A 25,166-nucleotide genomic window follows, 5' to 3' on the forward strand; every position below is an offset into this window, starting at 1 on the left:
CTGTGTAAAGGATGTACGCTGAGTTTTTTTCTTCTTTTCTTTTACAAACTACAGCTAACTATGCTGTCCTTGTCTTTAACTGCTGCCAGGGAGAGTGGAGCTATCCGAAAACTAGCACACTAATCAAAGCCATATGACCGGCTCAAAGTAAAGTCTGTGTCGAGCGAACAGATGCTAAGTGTCCCTCAGCTTAGCTTCAAGTCTAGCACTCCCCCCTCCTCTCTCTGTCCTCTCTCTCTCTCTCTCTCTCTCTCTCACACACACACACACACACACACACACACACACACACACACACACACACACACACACACACACACACACAGTGTTTCCACTTTGATCAGGGAGTAGCTCATGAATCAGCTTTAGGTTCAGTTTATTATTTCATTAAACCGGCGCTGCGGCTTCTCTTTTCTAGTAAGACCGTGAGGCTGTGGGATCAAATAGCCCGTAAGACCAATGTCCCAAATCAGATGCAGCGTTTCAGACTGTCTTGTTGGAGGAAAAAAGAAAAAAATAATAATACAAGTCTAGACTCACACAGATCTGCACATGAAACCCTGAACAGGTGATAGAAATAATACAAAGAACTGGAGGGACATTTCTCAGAACTCTGAGGCTGGGCTGCACCAACAAGGAATAAATTTTATGTTTTTACTTTAAATTTTAATGCACCAAAACTAGCTTAAAATAAAAAAAAAGATTAAATTTAATGCTGTTGCACTAAAACTTATAATGTGATTCAGTAACTTTAAACTTACAGAGGTTTAACTTTTAAAATGAAGCCAACAAGTTTTTATCAAAGGAAGAGAAATTGGACTGTCTTTGTTGAGCCACTGTGAGTAGGCTAACTAGGCTAACTAACCTTTTAGTTAGGTAGTAAACTGTGTAACTTTTGTTAACTTTTCAGCTAACTAGCAAACCATGTCATGTTTTGTTTACTTTGTAGCTAGCTGGTAAACAATGCCATGTTTTGTTAATTTTTAAACTAGTAAAAAGTTTTGTTAACCCTTAAGATAACTAACAAACAATGTGATGTTTTCTTAACCCTTTAGCTAACTAGCAAACAATGCAATGTTTTTTATTGATTTCAGAGCAGCCCCTACTATTATACCTACCAGGTCCTAACAGCAATAATTTATTATTCATTTATTTATTTTTATTTTGGTAAGGTAGCATCTCCATATTGATTAAACTCTGACTGATTTCAGTTTACTTCACTAAACTTGGATTTACTAAACCGGGATTAGCATTTATTTGTGCAACAGAGCTCTGCTGGATTTAAACCTTGTTTTACTAAGACTTCAATTAGAATAGAAATGAAATTAATCTTTGTTGGTGCAACCCAGTCTAATTCTCTCTGTCTGCTACAAAGACAGAAAGAGAAAGAGGCGGCATTCCTTTCTCAATTTCCCCAAATAAACAGCGTGCAGATGAAAAGTGGGAACATAAACAGGCCGGAGAACCTCGGATGTGCTCCCCTCGCTCTGAAAATGTGCCTCTCGAGTCTGAAACAATATTTAGTGAGAGAGAGAGCTGACTCGACATGAAGTGAGTCAGCCAGCAGCGGCAGCAGCACTGGGAACAGAGCACAGATGGTAGTGGAAGGTTTTCTCTCTCTGTCTTTTATCATATCCATTTCTGGGCAGTTTTTTTATCTTCTGATGGACTGCCAACAGTCCAAAACACCAAAAATACACTCAGATTACTGTCACGTAAGACAGGGGAAAATAAGCAAAGACAGAAGCATGAATGTTTGACATTTTTTGCTGCAAATGTCTTAAATTAATGTCAAAATTAGGTTTCTGTCAATTAGCTGATTGATTAATCAACTAATTGTTTCAGCTCTTACCTTACTTATCGATCCCATCATGCTCTCACAGACTCGTCTATAGCTCACCTTAGGATGCCGATCAACATTAAATACAGTTTCTTTGCAAAAGATTTGGCGGCATCTTGCATCGAGCTTGCAAATTGCAAACAGCTCTGCAAAACTCACAAAAAAAACACAAAAGGCCTTCTCTGGAACCGGTGTTTGACTCTTATGGGCTACTGTAGAAACATGGCGGCCTCTGTGGAAGAGGACCCGCACCCTCTGCTGATATAAATTTATAGATTTAACACTATTCCACCAATAGATCCCAATAAACCTAAAGACACCGGACATTTAACTCATGTTGGGCTACCAACTCAGTTTTTAGTGCCACAGTCACACCTGACCTCATGTTGTCTTACATAAAAATGATCCCACAGACATTTACAGATTTTAAATTTAGGGAAAAACGATCACTGTATCATATCAGTACTCGTTATAGGCAGATATATAGATATATTAGATATTAGATATATTAGATATACTGAGCTGATGTATTGGAAGATTAAAATTGTATCGTGGAAATTCAAACTCTTAAACTAAACTCCTAATAAATCTTCCAACAGTGAACAAAGTAGAACTTCACCACACAAATTATAATATCTAGCAGAGGTGTGGCCTCAAGTCACATGACTTGGACTTGAACATTAAGTCCAAAGATTAAAATGTACATTATGTAAAAAGTGTGAATCCAAGAACAAAGTCATTTCCCTTCATTTCATAAATCAACTAAAGTTAACACTTTTCATTCTCAGCAGCTTGATGCTCCAACAGCATCCAAGCATCTGAGCTGCAGAGGAGAACCCTGAAGAACCAATGTGACGTCACCAAATGATACCAAAGATCATTTTGTTTCTTTACATTAACTCGGAGGTCGTCAACAAAAAACAAACTGCAGTATGCAAAATGCATGAGACAAAAATTACAGACGGAGATGCAAGAACGTCCAACTTTGTTTGACATTTGACACAAAGGACGCAGTAACTGTAAATTACTGAGGCTGGAAACTGACTGTCACATTATGACTTGCTTAGGAGGTGAAACTCAAAGTTTAGGACTCGGGACTTGAGTGCAAAGACCTGAGACTAACTTGAGACTTGCAAACCAATGACTTGTCCTCCACCTCCTCTGTAACCGAGCTTTGAGCACCAGTCAAAATAAAATACACCGTCTTTATAATGAAATTCACTGATTTGTGGGACCTGAAATGGAATCGGGAGAGAAACTGTCACGTGAATCCAAAAACTCATAATATGTCTGCAGTCAGCATATGCAAACTACAAATATACCACACAGTTTGTAGAACCATCTAACAGAGGAGGATATGTTCTTTCTTCTTCTATTAACAACATAATGTTTGGTCAAATAAAAATAATGATGGACTAAAATTAACTGTATCAAAGAGCATGATGTTGCACAAAGATCAACTTCCATGATGACAACTAGACAACCACTACAGATTTCTGCAAAGTCAGCTGATGATGTGACTCATGATGTTCATCGAGGGACCACAGATTTTCTAATTACATCACCTGTGTTACATCTGTCAGCTCACTGTGAAGGTGAGCTTTAAGGTTTTGGTAGGAGGTTGAATTTTCTTTGCATCGATGAGGAGCTGCAGGTTCCTCCTCCAGCCGGTGAACGACACGAGGTCACCCTACCTGATGTCTGCTGTCGGCCACATCATCCCTTCACCGGCCTGCACACACACACACACACACACACACACACACACACACACACACACACACACACACACACTGGCTCCCTTGTCATCAGCCAATGAGGAGATCCCAGCCATAACTCAGAGCTCTTGAGGAGAAGAGCAAATCCAAAGACAGATTTTAGGAGGAAAACTAGCAACACCTTCAGACAACATTAAGTCCGTGAAGTTGCATAAAATGACAAAATGGCACAACGATGACAAAAAACCTGAGAGACTAAACTAAAGGCGACATTCACAGTCTGCACAAATGTCTGGAGAAATGAGCGGTTCAGAGTGGAGCCCAGCCTCCTGCCAGCAGCATCATGTCAGGACCGTTTCCCTCCACGCTCGTGCAGCGAAAAAAAGCAGGGAGTGTGTCCGGACTCGGTGACCTACCTTTCCCGTGTCCCCCTGCAGAAGTTTCCGCTGAGTCTGTCCTCTGTCCTCCGCGGCGGAGCGGAGAGGAGCGGACAGGAGAGGAGGCGGCGCCGGCGGCTGACTGAGGAGACTCAACTTCTTCCACTTCCAGCACCAACACAGAAACACAGTATGGCGTCAAGTCACCAACACCTATTTTATCACACTTCCGGTTATAACTTGCAAAATAAAAGTCGTGTCTAGTCGCAAGGGTTTGGGACGAATTGAGGACTGAATGTTTTTTCAAGCTTTGCTGAATTATTTTTGTCCATAAAAGAGCAAAGATCAATCACACAATGAACAATAAACAAATTAACAGAAGCCATCCACACCACACCACCCACCAAAATACAAGACAATAAGCAAATATAATGAATACAAACATAAAGAGTAAAACCATAACAAATTGGACCCTGAATTCTCAAAATCACCAACCAAGACAAGAATTTAAAAACATCTAATACAAAATTCTGGGATCTCTGAAATGTAATTTAAAATAATAAATAATAAATAATTGTTTTTCCCGTAATATTTTTCTTTCACTATCAGCTCTAACGTCACTTCAGACTATATTTCATGCAGAGAATTTTTCATTTCTAAATTTTTATTTTAAATGTTCAAGACTTTAATTAGGCATATTATCATTTCGTGTACAATATCAATATTTATTTTTATGTTTTCTCTTGCTATATTTTTATTTATTTTTTTATTGACGTTTCTTCATATGTTTGCTGTCCACTTTGCTGCTGTAACATCGTAAATTTCCCCACTGTGGGACTAATAACGGAATATCTTACTTTATCTTATCTTAGCCTGCAACATAGTCACTTTCATACACACGTTGATGCGTCATCTGTGATTAGTTATGAGATAAACTGTGGTTGCAGTAACGCACTGATTTCCTGTATGACGTTGATTATAATGATGGTATTTGGAGATCTTTACCTTTTCTGAGGAGAAAAGTGGAGCACTGAGTTAGATTACCGGTAACTCTAAATACATGTGTGTATCAGTGATGCAGAAAACACAAAAAGACAAAAACAGTGTGGTTTTAATCAATTTTATTTTTTTCTTTGCACATGCCAGGACCTACTGACATGCTGGAGGAGCAAAGTATACTTATATTATTTATGTTCTTACAGCTTTATGTTCTTCTCCTGTGTCTGCGGTGCATTGAGTGACTGCAGCACCAAGTTTCAAAAAATGTTTAAAGAAGTGAATCTTGGTAGTTCTAACACTTTGCTGAGTATTTGAATTGTTTATCCTTTCAAGTGTGACACCACTTTCCTGCTTCCTTACAGTAAAAGTAATAGTGAAAATTTAACATGACAGTGATATGACATTAACACATTTAAGAATGAGACTAAATCACTAGTTTGCCATCATCAGATTAGAATTTTAACCATTTTGATGGCAGAGAAGCAAATGGAAACTAAAAATCTATTTCATGTGGACTCAAAAGACACTCAAATGATGGCAGCAAATCAAATCACGTCTCAAACAACCTGTCAGTGATCAAATTAAGGTGAAACAGATCAGAGGTTCATTATTGTAACCAAACTTTTTTTCCAGTAACAATCCTCCAGTAAAAACCTTTTCTAAATCTGAATTCTTTCTGTAGACTACGTGTAAACCAGTCTTTGAATGAAAACCCACCGCTGGAATTTCGGTTAATATTGCTGCTTTTATTTTGAAGGCACACTCCTTCCTGTCCGGTTTTGTTTGGTCTGTTTCTGTCTGACTTGATTCAGAGGGATCCCGCTGATTGGCTGCCTCATCTGCGACTCCGAGGAAGCAGCTGTAGCCAGAGAGGTGGGGGTTTGTGTGTGTGTGTGTGTGTGTGTGTGTGTGTGTGTGTGTGTGTGTGTGTGTGTGTGTGTGTTGTGGTGTATGGGGGGTTATTCACTGCCTGTCTCTGTCACTGGTACTGTGGGTGATGCACAGGTGTTGCAGTGGGTGTATGATGGTTAAATTAAAAAAAAGCAGGCTATAATTCACTTCACATGTTAATGAGGACAAAGTAAAGTATTTTAATGTCAGTGGGTCACAGTGTACCACAAACCTATCACAAGAACTATAACTTTGTCCAAAGCATAAATCTGCATACCAGCAGCTCTGAAGCTCGCAGATTAACACATTACATCTTTTTATTTTAATCCACACAAAAATCAAGATGCAAAAATAAGGATGTTGTGAGATGTTGATGTTCTAAACTATTTCTTGCTGACAGGTATATTTTGTTACCACTCTTTGTTATACAGAGCCAGACTAGCTGTTTCCCCTGTTTCCAGCCTGTATGCTAAGCTAAGCTAACCAACTTCCAACCATTGCTTCATATTTAAACAAATAATTTATACCACTCTCATCCTTTCTTTTGATGCACAGGTACAGCCAGCAGGCAGTTAGCTTAGCACAAAGACTGGAAGCAGAGGGAAACAAATTTGCCATTATGGGGGTCGCCATCTTGGGTTTCTGCAACCAGAGCAGGCGCAGGACCGACAGGAGATGCGAGCCTATTATAACTGTATAATGTGTTAATTACTGAGCTTTAGAGGTGCAGGTGATGGTGGAATTTGTTTTAATCAGATAGAATCAGGCTAACTGACCTAACCTGTTTCCAGCCTGGTCCTGCCCAAAGATAAAATAAACTCAACCCATCAAACACCGACGTTTTGTCACCACCCCACGGTAGCAGCTAAAAGAGGCGCAGCAGACTTTCAAGTGACTTGAATGTAAACTGAAATCCGCGGCTGTGCGAGATATGAAGAGGGAGAAGTCCACATAACTCAGGACTTTCACCCAGGAGACCGGGGGCTTGTGTCCCATGAGAAGTTAAAATATTGAACTATTCCTTTAACTAGGAGGCTTCTTTGTGTGTGTGTGTGTGTGTGTGTGTGTGTGTGTGTGTGTGTGTGTGTGTGTGTCTAACCCCCACTTGTCACAGCACCTTACACCACTGTCAGATGAACAGATATATCTTTGTCTCTGAGGCAACAACGTCGCTCTGCTCAGCAGTGAAATGTAAGTAGGTTTTGTTGTTATATCTGATTGAAAAGCAGTCGTATCTCTGTTACACATATTTCCTGTGATACAAACAAAAAATGATAATTAGGTTCAGACAGAAGAAGTGAGGAGAAGTGCTGAAATACTACAAAAACAATACAAAAAACTTAAATATGGTTTGTAATCTAACTAACAAAATTTTTCTCCCTTAAATGCAACATGTTGGAGACGACACATGGTTTTCCATCAGCCTGTGTGTTCAAAGTGTGTTTTAACATTTTATCTCTCTCTAAAAGAGCCATAAATTGACTCCAGAGATTCTAAAATTTTATCCAAAATCGAGTTACAAGTAAGAGTTGGACTTACAATAATTTTTAAAACTTATATTGTATTGATCTTTGAAATTTGAGCAAAAACTCTGCAGTTAAAATGGGGGTTTTTGTGTTTCCACAGCTGTCTGAGCTGTAAAAAAAAAAAAAAAAAGAAATAAAAGAGTGTGTGCGCCACAGCCGGGTTGAGGCATTGTTGCTCTGGTTTACAAAAGTACAGATTACATGTGCGAAATATAAATAGCTGTTTTTATTGTGCCTTGGAATAGAAAACCAAAAATGGGTAGGTTTTAACACTCCGAGGTCTTTTATCGCTTGTAACTTTTCGTGAAATTACTGGATGTATTTTTGGTGTTGGACTGAAGCATATCTGAAAAATGTTCCAGCCACAGTCAGGAGATATCGTCCTGGACAAAAGAAAGACGTTTTTATGAGCAAAACGATTTGAGCATTACATTTATTTCAGATTAAACCACAATCGGCACAAAAAGGCCTCATTATAACTACACTTCACTGACTGTTGCAGGTATTTAGACATTAAGATACTAATGAAAAATGCACTTAACTCAATTTTCCCTTCAGTGTAGATTTAAATCTCAACAGGCATCATTTTGGTTTAAAATAGTATGAATCATGACACAAGAACTCAACCGTTTGTTCTAATATCAATTGTTTCCATCGATGCAGGAAATTATGCTTCAGTTTGGGGCATTTTTCGCCCTCTGATTGATACGCAGACCGGCCTCTGTTCCAAGTCCGCCTACGTCTTTAGTTGTTTTTAAATCATCACCAAAACAAAGTTCAGTTTAGGGAAAAATCACCTCACGCATGAGAGTTAAAGGACACATTATCTGTTGGTGGACGCCGACACAGTCTCTACTGTTGATGTATGTATGGAGGAATGCTTTGAGTTACATAAGCCCGAGCTGACTTCCTGATAGCTGCAACCAAAATAATCATGACCTAAAACGACTTTAATAGCTGAATAGTTATCAGAGGAATGTTCTTGATTTAGTATGAGTCCCTTAATCTACAGAAAACACTGCTTTGAGTTAAGAAAGCGAATTAAACCACTGACCTCATGGTGGTATTTACATGTATGATTCAGAGGAGTAAAGGAGCTTAAATGTCTCTGCAGAAATGAGTCACTGAGTCTCAACACTGTTCTTTGCTTTTTGTTCTTTGCTTTTTGTGTCAGGTCACTATTTACATGACTTACTTTCTCCTGTCAGCCTGACATTGATGTTAGCGTGCTACCAGATCATGCATGGCTACTTATAACAAGATTTATAAAGTGTTATAAGTGGTGAACATAATGTAGTAAAAGATCAGCGTTCGTAAGGGTTAATACCTCCATGTTAACGTGTTTGAAAGAAGATTGTGAGTCCCGGATTACGCAGCACATTATGGGGCGGTTTCACAGTCAGGTTTTAGATTTAACCATTAGTAGGTCTTGATGTGTACTCGATGAACCGGGACATTTAAGAAACTTTTATGTAAATGGATTAAATTGGGCTGTGTTAGTCAGAGACTGTGGACTCCTGCAGTAACTAATGGAGCTCACACAAACCTGCAAAGGAATAGAAAACACCTGGACTGGTGGGAATCTTGACACAAAACAACAGCAAAAGAATTTGTTAAAAAAAAAAAAAAAACATAAACATGAAAAAATGCTCTTAAAACTAATTGTATGAAACCATCCAGTTATTGAAAGCAAACTAGTAAACTAGACTCATCCTTCCTCTTTAGTCCAAGCTGGTTTTCATTTAGATCAGGGCTGTGCAAAAATAGGACCAAAGTTTCATAATTTTTGATCTGCAACTCACACCAAAAAAATCTAGATGGATAAACGGCACTACAGGCAAGAGGAAAAACATCTATTTTTGATTTGGGGGTGAACTGTCCCTTTAAAGGGCGCCCTGGTAGCTCACTCCCTGTAGTAACGCTGTAGTCCTTATCACCTGGGTTTGATCCCATCCAGGTTTGATCCCCCTGTGGCTGCATGTTGTTCTCTCTCTCTCTCTCTCCTCTTCTGTCTTCACCTCTACCAGACAATTAAAATGTATTATTTATTTCTATTAAAGTCTGAAAAAAAAAATGCCTTTAAATATGCAGGAGACAGGAAGTCAGTTTACTGAACCTGGAATCTTTGTACCATTTTGCATCTTAACTGAACAATACAATGCATTAGGTGTGTGCTTTTGGCTCATGGCCCAACATTAATTTTCAGTTTTGTCCCTCTGAGGGAAAAAGTTCGGGCTCCCCTGATTCAGATATTCCAAAACAGTCCATGCTGCAAAGTTAAACCTGCCTCTTTGAAAGATTAATTCCAGTTTCAGTTTAGTCCTAGAGTAGCTCGCAATCAATTTATCTTAATCCAGAACAGTCTAAATCTATGACTATTGTAAAATAAAACTTTGCGAGACAGTTTAAACTGGTGTTTTAGTCTGGGACTAGGCTTAAGCTTTGTCTGATGTATCACAGCAGTGTCTGAAATTGACTCTATGAGGTTATTAGCAACAATATGAGGACTTATTGTGAACCCAGTGACCCCACTGTTGTCACTTTGGCATGGAGGTATGAAGCATTATGAAGGCTGAACTCATAATACATTATGTCCACCACTTAAAACATTTATGAAGACTTTTATGAAGCCCTGTGAATGCATTATAGTGTCATATGAGTGTGCTTATAAGGCTTTATTGGCGTGACCTTCATAGAAAGTGTTTTCATTTTCCACCAATTCTAAATTCATCACTACCTTCTGTGATTTTACTTGAGCAGACTTAAACTGAAAGAGAAGTGAATTTAATTACAAACCATCAAACCGTACTAACACACCGTGACGAGAATATTAGCCACACTGCTGTAATTTATGACATGACCAAACCAACCAAAACATTGACAGTTTTCCAACAAGACATAAAAACTTCCAGCTACGACGGCAGCCAGGTCCTCGCTCAGCTCGTGTTCATTTCAAAATACGATTTGTACGGCTTTCCTGCTTCACTTGTGTATCGTGGACCACAAAGCAGAGAGTGGAGAGCGATGAGGTGACACATGACACAGTTCCTGAGCCAGCTTTGAACCCACAATGCTGCGAGGTATCTTTGATAACGAGCCTGGGACTGTTGTCAGAAACCGGCCGAATGTGATGCATAAACTCTTTAACCCTTTTGTAAATGAGGTGTTGCAGAGTAAGCAGATAGTGACCCAGTGAGCAGTGGAAAAAGTCCTATATGAGTCACTGTGTTTTCAACAAGCGGAGGAGTACATAAGCCACTAACGCCAAAATCTACAGGCCCGAGTGCTTGTTTTCCACAAAGAGGAGAGAGGGTGAGTTTTCTCTGGCATGATCTCGGTCCTCTGAGACCCCTCAGGTGCAAAGAAAATGTAATTAAATACAAAGCAGAGGCCTGATCGTGTTTGTCATCCGCTCAGGCTTTTCAGTTTTGGAGAGAAGCGACTGTTCTGGGGTAATCAGTCTTGATGTCAGTGATGGGAAGGTTTTGTCAAGCATGAAGAACAGAGTGAAACCAAACACAAGAGGTAACAGAAGCTTTCTGATTAATCCTAATAAAAAACAAAGAACTCTCTGCAAGTGACAATGAAAACCCAGGCACGCAACGCTCTCACACAGCAGAGTAGATGCTTGATAACTGAATACAACTTGCACGTCATTGCATTCTGATTTTATTTGCATTTCACAAAACTTTGAATTGAGGTTGAACTATAAAGTAAGTAAAAGTCCAGCATCCAAAATGGTCCTCAACTGCTGCTGCTGCTGCTGCTGTAAGTATAACAAGACCAAGAGTCTGCAGCCGTGCAGAGACTGAACTTAAAACATCATAAAGAAAGACCACACAAAAAGGTTTACGCTCCAGTTTACAAAGTCCTTCTGTCTTGTTGTGTGATATTGTATCATGACTTCTTTCTGGTAGTTGTGTGGAGTACCTGGTTGTCCACATTGAAGGGTCTGAGGATCTTTGTTGTGGTGAGAAGGAGGTCAGGCCACAGTGGAGACGAATGTCTTGTGGCATCTATGTGTCTGTGCTCAGTTGTCCACTGTGGATGTTTGCCACAACACATATATGTAGCCAGGAAGCTGAGGTTTTCACACTTTTTTTTCCTCTATGATTTTGCTTTGTGATGATGCAAAGTGAGATGCAAGATTGAAAGGCTATTTGGCTCCTGTATAAAAATGTCAGATTCAGGTTCCATACATGGATTTTTTCTGAGCTTTTCAATTTACACTAATGCCGGAAATGATGATGAGTGAGTAGTCTAACAGGAAGACAAAGTCAAGCTTGATTTAATTGGCTGAGAAGTTTCTCACACACTGTGGTTGAAATGATAAACCCCAGTTTACCCGTGGCACAAAATTTTAGTCCACACAAATTACTTGAAATCTGCAACCCCGTTTGCACTGGATAAAAACCCTCACTAGCACCCGCTAACATCTGGCTTTTGTCTTCAATTTGGAAAGGTACGATCATCATTCAGCCTCAGGACAGATCATTCTTCAGTTTTCTCAGGTTGTGATCAATCGAGCTCTGACAGGAAGTGATGTAAACATGAGACCTTGTTGAACACAATGAAAACTCGTCACCGCTGTCAATAACTTCTGTGACTCTTTTGCACCTTTTTCATACACGTGTGCTGCTCGGCTTGACTCGGTTTGACTCGTTGCATCAGCCCAGCACAGTGGAGTTTGCACCCGGTTGAAGGTGTGTGTTTAGCTGATCGGTGCTGTGATTGGCTACTGATACTGTGCTCTCATTGGCTGTGAGCGTGAGTGTCTCTGAGTCCCATGTGAAGCTGTATGTGACTTTTAACTTCATTATTTTCAATTTTCAGTCACAGTTTGGTTAAAGTTGGGCACAAGAAAACTACTTGGATAGTTTTAGTTACAAAAATACTTTTCCGTTTATGAAAAAAATATGGCTCATGGTTAAAAAAAAAAAAAAAGACAGTTTCACAACATAAGAAAGGCTCTGACATTCACATGGACACACTGTCAATGCAACATAGAACTAGCCAATCACAGCACAGTAGGGCGGGGCTAGGTGGAACAGTCTTGTGGGAAAAATACAACACCATCTGAAACGTGGAGAAACAGGAAATCTTGGGTTTTTCATCAGCAGCAACTTAACATGACTCCTATCAGCTGAAAGTGAGCATGAAACAGTAAAATAAAACAGTTACCTGAAAGTATGAAGAGCGACGCAGGAGAGAAACTAAAACTTGAAACCACAGAGGTTCAGAGGAGCTACAAAAGCACTGAGAGCTGAACACACACAGACTTTATCAAGTCTTTCCTGCACAGACATGTCAGCATACATCAGTAAAAAAAAAAAATAGAACGGGAGCTACTGGCAGCAAGAAACGGGTCACTTCCCTATTTTTGGTGAGGTTTAAAAAACTACATTTATGCACTAATTTATTTTTGCATATAACAAGTTTCTTTTTCGTTTTTTTTATTTTACTAACATTTATAAAGACAATACAGAAATAATTCGGGACCATTTAAGAACAACAAAATCCAAACATTTTTATTATTTATTTATTCATTTTGGTCAATGACATTCTTTGCCATAAAAACTAATAAAAAAAAACTCTGATGTGATGATAACATCATCACATCAGAGTGATAAAACCATGATAAAACCATGATTAAAAGTCCTCAAGAAAAAAAAATTAAGAACATAATAAATTGTGCAATACACAAAAAACCCGTTACAGCTGCAAAGACAATATGTGTAAGTGCTCCCAGTGCATTTATTATTAAATTTAAACTTTAAGGAGGAGGGAATTTAATTAAATACTAAACTTTATCATCATTGGCAGTGATTTAATTATTGTGAAAATAAACAACCATCACTTATCACACAGCTTTAAATTTTCCAGCATATATATTTTCTTCAAAACTTAAATTAAGTTGATTGAACTCTGCAGAGTACATTAATACAACTCATTATTTTAAGTCTAAAGACTTCAGGTTAGAAGAACTCATGATTATAAGTTCTGAAGTTGATGCTATAAATTTTAAGCTCAGTTACGTTACGTTCACGAGAAGAAAAGATAATGCGAAACGATTAGTTGATTCCACTTAATTCCTGTATGATTTTTTTTACCCTTCTGTAAATGGATGTATGTGCTGACGCATTTTGATCGCTGTCAACTTCTGACTTGAGCTCCAACAGGTATTTTTCAACTCCCATCACGTAACTGTTAGTCAAAACGTGCCTGATTTTAATCTTATCTGTGAATCTGAACTCCAACTGAGACACGTCTGCTTCAGTCTATCAAATTCATTACAGACTCATCACAGTGTTTTTTTTTTCAATGTACAAGGTTTATCCTCTCCAAAAAGTTTTTCTCCCATAAAAGGAAAACTTACAAACTTGAGTTTCTGAATCAGAGGGAATGATCTAGAACCGAACGGCACCTGTTTAACGGAAGAGTGAGATGCTGGAGAAAAGGAGGCTGTGAGGGCGGACTGCAACTTCCTGTTGTGGCTTCTGTCACCAGTTTGTTAATCTGCAAGCTTCATGCAGTCTCAAAGTGTGGGTGCGTCTTGCGAAATATCTCATCCAGACATATGGCACCTCGCAGCTTGTCTGTGTAGATACGAGAAAAAGTTCTGTAAACGGTATCATTTCTCAGGTGTAACGTAGAAGAGAAGAAGAACAGGTGAGGTTCTTTTTGTATTTTCACTACTGTTTTGTAGGTTTGTCACGATTCTCCAGATCCACAGTTTGGATTTAAAGGTCATGAGACATAGATTTGATTTTTAGTTTGAACTTGTTGTTGTTCAGCACTGACAGCTGTGCCACTGTTAGACAACCAAGGCTTGATTTGTAAAAGATAACAGAACAGAAAATTGGCTTTATGTCTTGACAACTGTCATCAACATTTCAAATTCTTCTTTAAAGCCACTACAGGGACTTTATGAAACTGACTTAATCTAACGCTGATGCTTCTATATGACCCATGTTATCAAGCACGGCCATCGATTTGAAGATTTTTATCCAGATAGTTTTATTTTTGGTGTTATATTCTGTGACATGGCGGTGGACATACTGCCGCTTTAATCCTCCAAAATCAACACGATATGAAACGTCCCTGTTGTAGCTTTAAGAAGATAAGCAACATGATATCAGGTGTGATATTCATTTTTTTATTGAATCACACAGAGGTTATACCACGATCAAATTTATTGCCATGAATTCTACTTTTATTTTCCAGGTTAGCTGTTTGGTCTGTAAAATGTCAGCTAACGGTTAAAATGTTGATCAGTGTTTCACAAAACACAAGATGACGTCTTCAAATGTCTTATTTCATCCACAACCCAAAGATGTTCTGTTTATTGTCGTAGAGGGGTAAAGAAACCAGAAAATATTCACATTTAAAAAGCTAAAATCAGAGAATTTTGTCCTTTTTTTCCCTTAGAAAACGATGAATTGATTATCAAAATAGTTGACGATGAATTTAGTAATTAATACATTATCGATTTATCTATTAAATGTTGCAGCTCCAGAACAAACTGTTAAATATAAAAACAAAAAGAAGAGTCACTAGATGACTTTACTTACAGCAACAGTTTGAGAATTTGAAGAATTGTCAATCCTGCTTTTCATTTCGATGACTGAAATCGAAAACGCATTTCGATCTATTTTCAGTTAATACCATTAAATTGTGACACTCCGACTGAAACTAATGTCTTGTTTCATCCACAACCCAGAGACGTTCTGTTTATTGTTGTAGAGTAAAGAAACCTGAAAATATTCACATCTGAGAAGCTGAAATCAGAAAATGTTCACTTTTTTCCTTTAAAAAATGACTCAGAATGATTGTGATTAATTTAGTGGTTGACAACTAATCAATTAATTGACAAATCAGTGTAGCTCTAGTAATTTAGTGGATGAGGAATGAAGACTGAGCTGAGAGAAGGTCTGAGCTAAAAGGCTAAAAGGTCAGAGGTCACAGACTGGATTAAAGTGTGAGTGTGTTGGTCATGCTTTGGGCTCCTGAACCAGCAAATGTTTAAAAAAAAAAACTATTAGCATTTTTTTAGATGCACATATTGCTTAAATTCTTTCCCTCTCTGTCTCTCTAAAGTCTCCAAAGTCGAGCTCCTCCGTCGCAGGTCTCACCATGTCCAGCGACCCGGCAGCCGAGCTGCCTTTCTTCTACGGCAGCATCAGTCGCTCAGACGCCGAGCAGCACCTGAAGCTGGCAGGCATGTCCGACGGCCTCTTCTTGTTGCGACAGTGTCTCCGCAGTCTGGGAGGATACGTCCTGTCTGTGGTGTGGAACCTGGAGTTTCATCATTACTCCATAGAGAAGCAGCTTAACGGGACTTACTGCATCACCGGGGGGAAGCCTCACTGTGGGCCCGCAGAGCTCTGTGAGTTTTACAGCAAAGACCCCGACGGGCTGGTGTGCCTCCTGAAGAAACCCTGTCTGCGCCCCCCGGATACGCCCATAAAGGCCGGCGTGTTCGACAACCTGAGAGACAACATGCTGAGGGAGTACGTGAAGCAGACCTGGAGACTGGAGGTGAGGCGCTGCTCAGACTGCTGGGTGAAAAACAAAAAAAAAAAACAACCATTTGTTTTAACTTAAAAAAGTTCATGTCCGGGCTGCTTTCAAATTTTAAGTTGGCTGAATTTGAAAAGACACGTTGAGATAAATTTGTAATAGAAACAACTTTTCTAGTTAAATAAACTTGATATTAATTCAGCTGAACTCGGAAAAACATGTTCAATAACTTTAAGATATTAACTGTTCAGTCACACCGACAAACATTACAAGCAAATTTTATTTCCGTTTACATTTATTCAGTTTGAAAAGTCAGTTCTTCCTCACAAAGTACACTGGAGACAAAATTCAAGTTTCCATCATGTTCTCTTACAACTACAAAAAATAAAGAGAGTTTGAACTTTCAAACAGTGCATGTGGGAAAGTCTGCTAACATGCTGATCATGTTTGTTTAAGAAACTTTATATATTGAGTTGATTGAATTCTGTATAATAAATCCATCCAACTTGTCATTTCAAAAAAATATGGTTTTGGTACTTTTATTCAAATGAAGGATCTCAGTACTTCTTCCACGAAATGAAAACATGTTCCTGTTACTCTGGATAATCCAAAGATCACACTGTCAGAAGTTTTCTCAGGACTGTTTCTTTAGCAGAAAGTGGTTCCAATGAAAACGGCAATGAAAAACGTGTAACAGTAATTTGGGTATTTGGAAATGGCATCTTTTCATCTGCTGAGTGTCTCTGTGGGCACCCAAAAGTCTAACGAACTGTTTTACTCAGTCTGAGGTCTGGCTCTCTGCGGTGCCACTTCAGTCCAAAATCCTGCAGTTTTATGACTTGACTCCTTCTGTCACAGCGTGACACACTGGGACCAGTAGGCTTTTATCACTGGTGGGCTTCATCTAAACAGCCAAACTAGCTCCAGATGTACGTTGACCCCAGCAGGGACAGAAAAATCATGCCACTGCCTCTCTCTCTCTGCTGTAACACCTCTCAGCAGTGTCGAAATAAACTAAGCACATTTACAATACATTTGTGTAATTTACGTGAGGGTTTTCATTTTCTGTTGCCTTCTACTTCTTTTCCACTACAACTGGAAATATTCTGCCTTTTACTCTATTATTCATCTGACAGATATGAAGCATGAGTCACTCTGCAGGTCAGAATTTTACATACAAACATATTATGTTCTGTTAAAGATGAAAGGGTGAAAAAGGTGTTATATACAGAGAAAGAGAAAAGCAAAGGGCCGAGAACAGAGCCCTGAGGTTCTCCAGATTTCACACTGATAACTGATGTATTATTATTATTATTATATATTGAAGAGGTTAAAGTATCCAATACTTCACAAAAAGACAAAAAAGAAGGAAAGAAAGTGAAGAAAAATTTGTGTTGCAGAACTTTGTTTTTTTTTTTTTCCTCTTTCCAACTTATTAATCATCTTTTGACCCTTCAGATTTATTTGGTGATGTACCCGGTTGGTGACTGGACTAAACTCTGTATCTTGACCACCTACAACAGTAAAACTTAATGAATATATTGATTCATCAGTATTAGTTATCTAATATTTATCAGAATTTATCAGTCAAAGGAGCCATTTTTCTGCATATATTATTAACTTTAGGCAGATTTTGCTGGTAATACTTTGTCACTTTTACTTACAAAATGTGACGTGTGCCTCAGGTGCACCCATTACATATACCTGTACAGTTTAATGCGATCCAATACAACAGCTCTGCCATGAATTCTACTTTAATGAAGCTCATAATTTTTTCCGACACTGGTATGATGTAAATCGTATGTAATTAGGGTGGCCAAATTATTAGAAACACCTCTCAATATAATGCGGTCCAGTTCAACACCACTGCATCAATAATAAACGTGTAGTTAAATTAAAATCTCTCTGAAAATATAAATCAGTATATCTCTGTAAATCCAGAAATTATGGCAGAGATGTTGGTTAACATTAGACAGTAATGACTGGTCCTAATGAAGCAGCAGAGTGTGTATCGCTGAAACATATCAGGTGTCCAGAAGCAAAGACTTTTACTGACATTTCTGAGTGATAAACTCTTGACCCCTTGTTTTCCTGCTCAGGGAGAAGCCATGGAGCAGGCCATCATCAGTCAGGCTCCTCAGCTGGAGAAGCTGATCGCCACTACAGCCCACGAGAAGATGCCTTGGTATCACGGTAAAATCGCCCGCATGGAAGGTGAGAGGCGACTTTACTCTGGAGCACAACCGGACGGCAAGTTTCTGTAAGTTGTTTGAGGTGATGTTTTTGCACGTCCGGCTTTGTTCTCTGCCCTTTTGTCAACCAGCCTGTGAAAGTTTAGTGTGAAAATGTTCTTGGCGTGGTTTGTGAGCAACGCTTTGTGTTGTTTGTTTCTCAGAGTGAGAGACAGAGAGGAGTCTGGTACTTTTGCTCTCTCCATGATGTACGGGAAAACAGTGTACCACTATCAGATCCTCCAGGACAAATCAGGGAAATACTCGATGCCAGAGGGAACAAAGTTTGACACAATCTGGCAGGTTGGCCCTCCGTCATACTTGTCTTTCATTTTCTTTTAAATACCTTGCAGCGGATGGGCTTGTCTGTATTAAAATTGTATTTTACCTCCATCTTTTCAGCTGGTTGAGTACCTGAAGATGAAACCTGACGGCCTGGTGACTGTTCTCGGGGAGGCATGTCTTAATGGCAAAGCTGCTGGAAGTACTGAACATCTTATTTCCTCAGTCTTTTCTCAGTTGCATCAACATAATTTTATTGCTGTAGAGTTTCTAACATTTAACCTTGTGAATCTGTACAACTCCTGCTGACTCTCACCTGTCCTCTGATCTTTCAGAGACACCCAGTCTTCCCACCACAGTGAGTATTCACTACATCCTACACTGTGAAAGTCTTTTTGTAAAGTCACTTCTCTGACATTTATGTTCGTGTCACTCTTTCAGAGACGGCCTTGTACGAATGGATACACACCGCCACCTGGAGGTCAGTCACATCAAGTGCAACCAGCTAAAACCACAGTTACACTGCAACACCATTTCCAGATGAGCTGCTCTGTTATATGCACCTGCTGCAAATAACCTTTATTTCTATTATAACTACATTTTAATTAACAATGTGTACAGTCCTCTCCCTGCTCATAAAAACAAAATAATGATACATAAATAGTAATAATTATAGCTTAATTAATTCAATAGAGATAACAAAATAACTGCAAAACAACAACAAAAACATGAATGGGCAAGTGAAGATTAACAAATTCAACATGTCAGCTTGGCCTTAAGCAGCGCCTGAAACCCACAAAATCACAGACCAAGATGTGTGTACCTGCATATCGTTACATCTGCACACATTTACCCACTCATGCATACACTTAATACATACATGTACATTGCATTGTTTAAAAGTGAGAGATGAGAGGCTGCCAGTGTTTGTAAAATTCTGAAGGTGAGCCACAGATGGAAGATATATAGCATAAGGTATTTTGCAGAGCCTCTCCCAAGATTGGGCCTTTAAAATACACACAACTGTGCAAGAAAGTACAAATAAAACAGTACAAAACACAAAAAATGTGGTGTAAGAAGTATTCAGATCTTTAACAGCATGCACATCACATATATAAACCCCTATCAACAGATTAATATCAGCACATACAGAGTTGCATTTTCAACCCACATGGTTTGTACCTCCTTGCAGCGGCCTCAAAGCCAGCTACCGCTGTGCCAGCAGACCGTGAACTTCTGCCGATGGACTGCCGTGAATTCAACCCGTACCACAACCCCAACGAAGTGAGGAAGTTCAACATCAAGAGAGATCAGCTGCTGATCGATGAAGTGGAGCTCGGCTCTGGGAACTTTGGCTGCGTCAAGAAAGGAGTCCTCAAGTCTGACTCGTAAGGAAACATGATGAAACAACAATTGTTTTAAAGCTGTATATTTACTGTATGCACATTACCCCTAGAGGCTGTTTAATGGTGAAGAATGATTTGTTTTCTCTCAGGGGTCAGATAGATGTGGCCATCAAAGTGCTGAAGAGTGACAATGAGAAGCTGGTGAAGGAGGAGATGATGAGGGAGGCGGAGATCATGCACCAGCTGGATAACCCCTTCATCGTCCGCATGCTGGGTCTGTGCAACGCCGAGCACCTGATGCTGGTCATGGAGATGGCCTCTGCTGGACCGCTCAACAAATTCCTCTCCAGCAATAAGTGAGTCCGTCAGCTGGTGGTAAATCAGACACGTCATTAGACAAGATATTTGTGAACGGGTGAGAGGTTAATATAATGTGTTTCCCTCAACAATCAAAATGAATTATCTGATGCACACATTCATCATTCACATCATATATCTACCTATATTCTTTCTTTCTCTCTCTTTTAAACTTGAAACTACCTGACAAACTAAACATGATGAACAAACACTGTATCTACCTTAAGTACATAATCATATAATTCCACTTTCCTTTTATTAAATGACAATAAGACCATAATCTGGGGAATTCATTTAAGTTAGAGGATGGTAACATATAACAAAGCATAAATGCACATATAAGTAGGTGAAAAAATGACCAACAACATACCATGTCCACGTTTCTGTAAACTGAAAACAATGCAAATAGTGTGAAGTACATGTGCAGCACTGGTTTCCAGTGCGGGTGTCCGGAGCCCCACTAGAGGTTGCCAAAGATTCACAGGCGGCTGAGAGGTTGATTTCTTCACATTAAGGCATTGGAACAGTGTTTCTTTATGACTGTGACTAATTTATTCAGCATGTTTCATGCAAAGATGCATGAATAATAACAATAACAACAAACAAAAAAGTATCAGCACTAAATATTAGATGATTAATATGTACATAAATATATATCTCACCATTTCATTAATTTCTGAAAAGAAAACTAGATTAAATTGTTGTTTTTAAAATGTAGATTATTACACAAGTTTTGCTCATTGTAGATTATATAACTGTATGGGTTTTTTTTATGGGGTGGCGTTGTTAGCAGCACACCCAACCCCCAGACCTGGAGGGCCAGTGTGCTGGTTTTTGTCTGGTTCCTTACAAGAGACCAATCTGGCAAGGTTCAACCTACCAGATTTTTCCCCCAGCACAGAGTCCTAGAACCACATGAGCCTCTCCGCCACGACAAGGTCACAGATTATTATATAAGATGCAGGATTTCTCACAGGATGACAGTGAAGACCTAAATACAGGCTATAGTCACAGAGCTTTCACTCTCTGCTAAACAGCCTTGTCCTACGTTAGAAAAGTACACAATTAAAATAACCAGAGTGATAAAAGAACAACGGCCAAGAAGAGAATTGTATAAAAGTTCCTAAGAATATCAGAGAAAACTCATTTCTGATGCATCATTCAAAGAATCTGCTCAGATTTCCTCCAAATTGCTGATTTTACAGAAACTTTCTGCAGTTACAGTCTTCAATATTTGGGTTAATTCTACAGTGTGTCAGTTGTTCTGTACTGTTATTGTTCACATTTGAAGGATTTATGGATTCCTCAACTGGTGAAAGTATCCAGAGAAGAAAAGCAAATGTTTTTTGCATAGCAAAACATTTTTTTCTTTCTTATCTCTTTAACCATCTTGTGATTCCTCAGTGGGGCCCCGAGGTTCAGAATCAATGACGTGCACCAACACTGGATTAGTTGAAAAGTTTATTTCTAAACACATTCTTGACAGTCTTCTGATTTTTTAAATAATCTGCGTTTTGTTCCCTCAGGGATTCTGTAACTGTGGAGAACATTGTGAATCTGATGCACCAGGTGTCGATGGGAATGAAGTATCTGGAGGAGAAGAACTTTGTGCACAGAGACTTGGCAGCTCGAAACGTCCTGCTGGTCAACCAACAGTTCGCTAAGATCAGTGACTTCGGTCTCTCCAAAGCCCTGGGAGCAGACGACAACTATTACAAGGTGCACACAACACGCTGCAAGTGACACAAATGTAGAACCACTAACAGAAGGGGGGCGTAGTGATTATCAGCGTTGCAGCTAACACAAATAGATAGTGTATCTTAAATTGATTGTTTTTCCCAGAACTACTGACCTCCCCTACACAAATACTACCCCAAAGATGTCACCTCCTCTGTGCAAACTAGAGTAAACAGTCAATTGATTTCCTTTTTACTGGTTTACTGACCTACATCTCTGGAGGGAATGTAGGTATCGGAGAGTCAGAGGATTCCTTGACTGCACGGAAATAAAACTTGACATTTAGAAATGGAACACACTGTATTATTCAACAAGACTTTTATTGTTTGAGAAATATTTGCCATATGCAGTGATCTCTAAATCAGTGGTTCGGAAACCTTTTTAGGCCATAGCTTCCTTTTAAAGTATTTTTTTTTTATTCATGGCGATCATCCTCAAATGTCCACCTGCATCAGTCATAAACTCAATGTGACTTATGTGACCAAAATATGTTTTTCTTCTGACCCTGTGCACCACATACAACCACACTTAACACTTAAACAAATAATCTGAACTGTCCCTTTAAAGCGCACCATGATGCACTACTCATTTCTGGAATCATCGCTCCAAATCTTCCCCTTTAAATACAGTGTGCTGTTTCTAATAATCAACATGGATGTAGGCTGCCTTTGGTGAATCACTGACATGCTTTTTGTTGTCATACGTTTTGTGTTGCACAGGCTCGTACTGCAGGTAAATGGCCACTGAAGTGGTACGCTCCAGAATGTATAAACTTCCACAAATTCTCCAGTAAAAGCGACGTGTGGAGTTTCGGTGTCACCATGTGGGAGGCCTTTTCCTACGGAGGGAAACCTTACAAGGTACCCGGTGTTTCTGCAGAGCGCCATCAGTTGTACCTACGTTTACCACAAAATCTCACCACCGCGAGAACTGATCGAGAACATCAAATTGAATTACAGCTCGTTTTGTGTCCTAATTTTGTTTAGAAAATGAAAGGACCAGAGGTGATGCGCTTCATTGAAAGTGGGAGCCGCATGGAGTCTCCAGCAGCGTGTCCAGAGAGAATGTATACACTGATGAAAGAATGCTGGACGTACAAGTAAGAAACCGATTGTCTCTTGTGCATGTTAGTTAGTTAGTTAATCTTTATTTAGTCATGGAGTCACATTTGGATTAAGATGAACAAATTCCTGGGATTGGTCCTGCAATACAGTTTTTTTTCTCTAATTGTTTCCACACAGTTTTAACAACAAAAACTGGAGATCGACCTCAGTCTCCATCGACTGAAGCTTGTAGTGACTGACTTGTGAGTCTAGTTTGCATGTAGGCAAAGGTTTTTCCTAATGGACCAAGCTAACAAGGACTCCATACACTTTTTGGGGGATGAATTATGTCTTTCTAAAAATCGATACACTAAAAAAGCATCATAATGTGCAATTTATGAGTGTCTCAGGGCCCCCCTACTAACTTGGACAATTCAGTGATGTTACAGCACATCTGTGAAACAATTCAGGAAGACAGTAGCCAACTCACATCCTGATATCAGACTGAATTATCAACTCGTTACGCTTCTTTTCCATATTCAGGCTGACATTCCCTCCACTCTAAATAATATCCCTGGGGAAGGGTGAATTTGATTTTCCTTAACCAATCACTAGAGACCAACGTCATTTTGGGCGGACACTGGTGCGTTGCCATGACAGAATACTGTATTTTTGCCCCCAGTTAACAGCTAAAATAGCCTAAACTCAGGGGTGTCCCAAGTGTGCTTTGAAGCTCCGGAGCTGTAGCGCTTTGTACACCGCTCTGGAAGCCACGTGTAGAGAAACAAACATGATCAGCTGATTGATTGTTTCTGGTCGCTGACCGACATAAAGTTAGGTCGTTGCTGCTAATTAGGTCATGCTAGCACTGCTGCTGCATAAACACAATACATAAATGGGGATTTTTATTTTTTTTCTGTGGCAGCAAACACAACACACAGCTTTGCAGCAACTGTCATGCTGCAAACCGAGCTGATCTACACACTTCTCTTCTTTAGTCGACCTAAAACATCTTTGATAGTAGCGTCTGTATAGTTGTTATTAATCCTTAAGGATAATACCCATCCCAGCTACAGCCTGTTCATCCTGCTGCCATCTGACAAGAGATACAGAAGTATCTGCAGCCGTCCCGCCAGATTACAGAACAACTTCTTTCTTTCTGAGGCTGTGAAACTCCTCAATTCATCCTCCACAGTAAATGAAAGTTTAATTTTATGACTTATTTGTTATTCAAAGAATTAAAAGGGGAGAGGACAAAGGATGTGAAGGTCCCCATGTCTGTGTATGCCTTAGGCCCCAGAATGACTAAAACCGCTCCTGTTCCCAAGCACTTCTAAAAATGTTATCCCACGTGACCTGACGTGGGCTTTTGCATGATGACTTTGCCACATATTAACCCCCTAGGTTGAGGGAGGGGAGGGGAGGGGAGGGGAGGGCATTGGCGCTGCAACCTTGCGTCACTGCTTTATGCTGATGGCTGAGTAGGAGTTTGCATTTTTTAAAAAAACAGAAAAGAATGCAGAGGAAGTCGCCCTTTATGCAAAATATTAGGATCAACAGTATGAAAAGCTTCAGGCAGACCTGCAAGGAGTGAAGCACAATGTTGCTTTTTATTGACATTGCACCGTATGACGTGTTGTATTTGAGATTCTGTCAGCTTTACACAGCTCTGTGGTCTCTTGTGACGTTCCCTTCCATTAATCACAACCTTTAAAGCTGCTGTTTCGGGCCCTCTTCTCTCCCTCTCCCGCCAGGCACGAGGAGCGTCCTGACTTCAAGAAGGTCGAGGAGTCCATGAGGTCTTACCATTACTCCATATCGAGCAAGGCCAAGCCTGAGGAAGCTGCGGCCGCTGCTGAGCCTGTCAAGTAGACAGAAACAAGGCACATTCTGTCCCAGTGTTGCACAAAGCTTCCTTTCAACTGGCCATTAAACAACCAAAACAAAGAGCTTTTTATGAACGGTGCACACTGACCAGCTTCGACTACAGAACCAATACAGCTCAACAGGCCTCAGTGACAATAAATGTGCATTTGTAAATCGGACTTTAGTGTGTGCGCCCTGTAAGGAGGACCTCTGTCTGTCCGTCTGTCTGTCTAACTGTCTGTCTGTCGTGGTTTGAATGTTAAGTGTGACGTCTTTACAGTGATGAACAAACTAATTTTATATTCTGGCATTTTGGAGTACAAAAGCAGTATACAGTACATGTACAAGTTATTTTTTTTCCAATTTATCCTTTGAGTAGTTTATTGTAACTATAAGTAGAAAGAAAGTAATAGAACTGTACACTTCCATGATA

At 39.5% G+C, this 25,166-nt stretch overlaps 2 protein-coding genes across 2 annotated transcripts in view; one reads left to right on the top strand and one right to left on the bottom strand.

The window, feature by feature from the left end:
* The window catches only part of adamts10 (ADAM metallopeptidase with thrombospondin type 1 motif, 10), a 70,211-nt gene extending 66,105 nt beyond the window's left edge, over nt 1-4,106 (bottom strand). The window contains exon 1 of the mRNA XM_084723758.1: nt 3,975-4,106. The gene's annotated coding sequence lies outside the window, so the exon portion shown is untranslated. The remainder of the gene's footprint in view (nt 1-3,974) is intronic.
* An 11,351-nt stretch (nt 4,107-15,457) lies between these two features.
* On the top strand, nt 15,458-25,114 carry zap70 (zeta chain of T cell receptor associated protein kinase 70). The gene is made up of 10 exons (XM_084723759.1): nt 15,458-15,889; nt 17,971-18,131; nt 18,267-18,405; nt 18,505-18,609; nt 19,537-19,772; nt 19,880-20,086; nt 21,614-21,806; nt 22,544-22,684; nt 22,811-22,923; nt 24,622-25,114. The coding sequence occupies exons 1-10, from the start codon at nt 15,485-15,487 to the stop codon at nt 24,737-24,739; spliced, it is 1,818 nt and encodes a 605-aa protein (XP_084579885.1). The 5' UTR covers nt 15,458-15,484; the 3' UTR covers nt 24,740-25,114.
* Nucleotides 25,115-25,166: the final 52 nt, after the last annotated feature.

This window comes from Lutjanus erythropterus, chromosome 7 (assembly GCF_056507025.1).
Source record: "Lutjanus erythropterus isolate fLutEry1 chromosome 7, fLutEry1.hap2, whole genome shotgun sequence".
Taxonomy (NCBI): domain Eukaryota; kingdom Metazoa; phylum Chordata; class Actinopteri; order Lutjaniformes; family Lutjanidae; genus Lutjanus; species Lutjanus erythropterus.

Excerpts from the sequence above, each read along its gene's own strand:
- zap70 (XM_084723759.1), top strand. The coding sequence starts at position 15,485 with ATGTCCAGCGACCCGGCAGCCGAGCTGCCTTTCTTCTACGGCAGCATC. Across the intron at positions 18,132-18,266 it reads CAACCGGACGGCAAGTTTCT|AGTGAGAGACAGAGAGGAGT; the intron begins GTAAGTTGTTTG and ends TTTGTTTCTCAG. Across the intron at positions 22,685-22,810 it reads ACGGAGGGAAACCTTACAAG|AAAATGAAAGGACCAGAGGT; the intron begins GTACCCGGTGTT and ends AATTTTGTTTAG.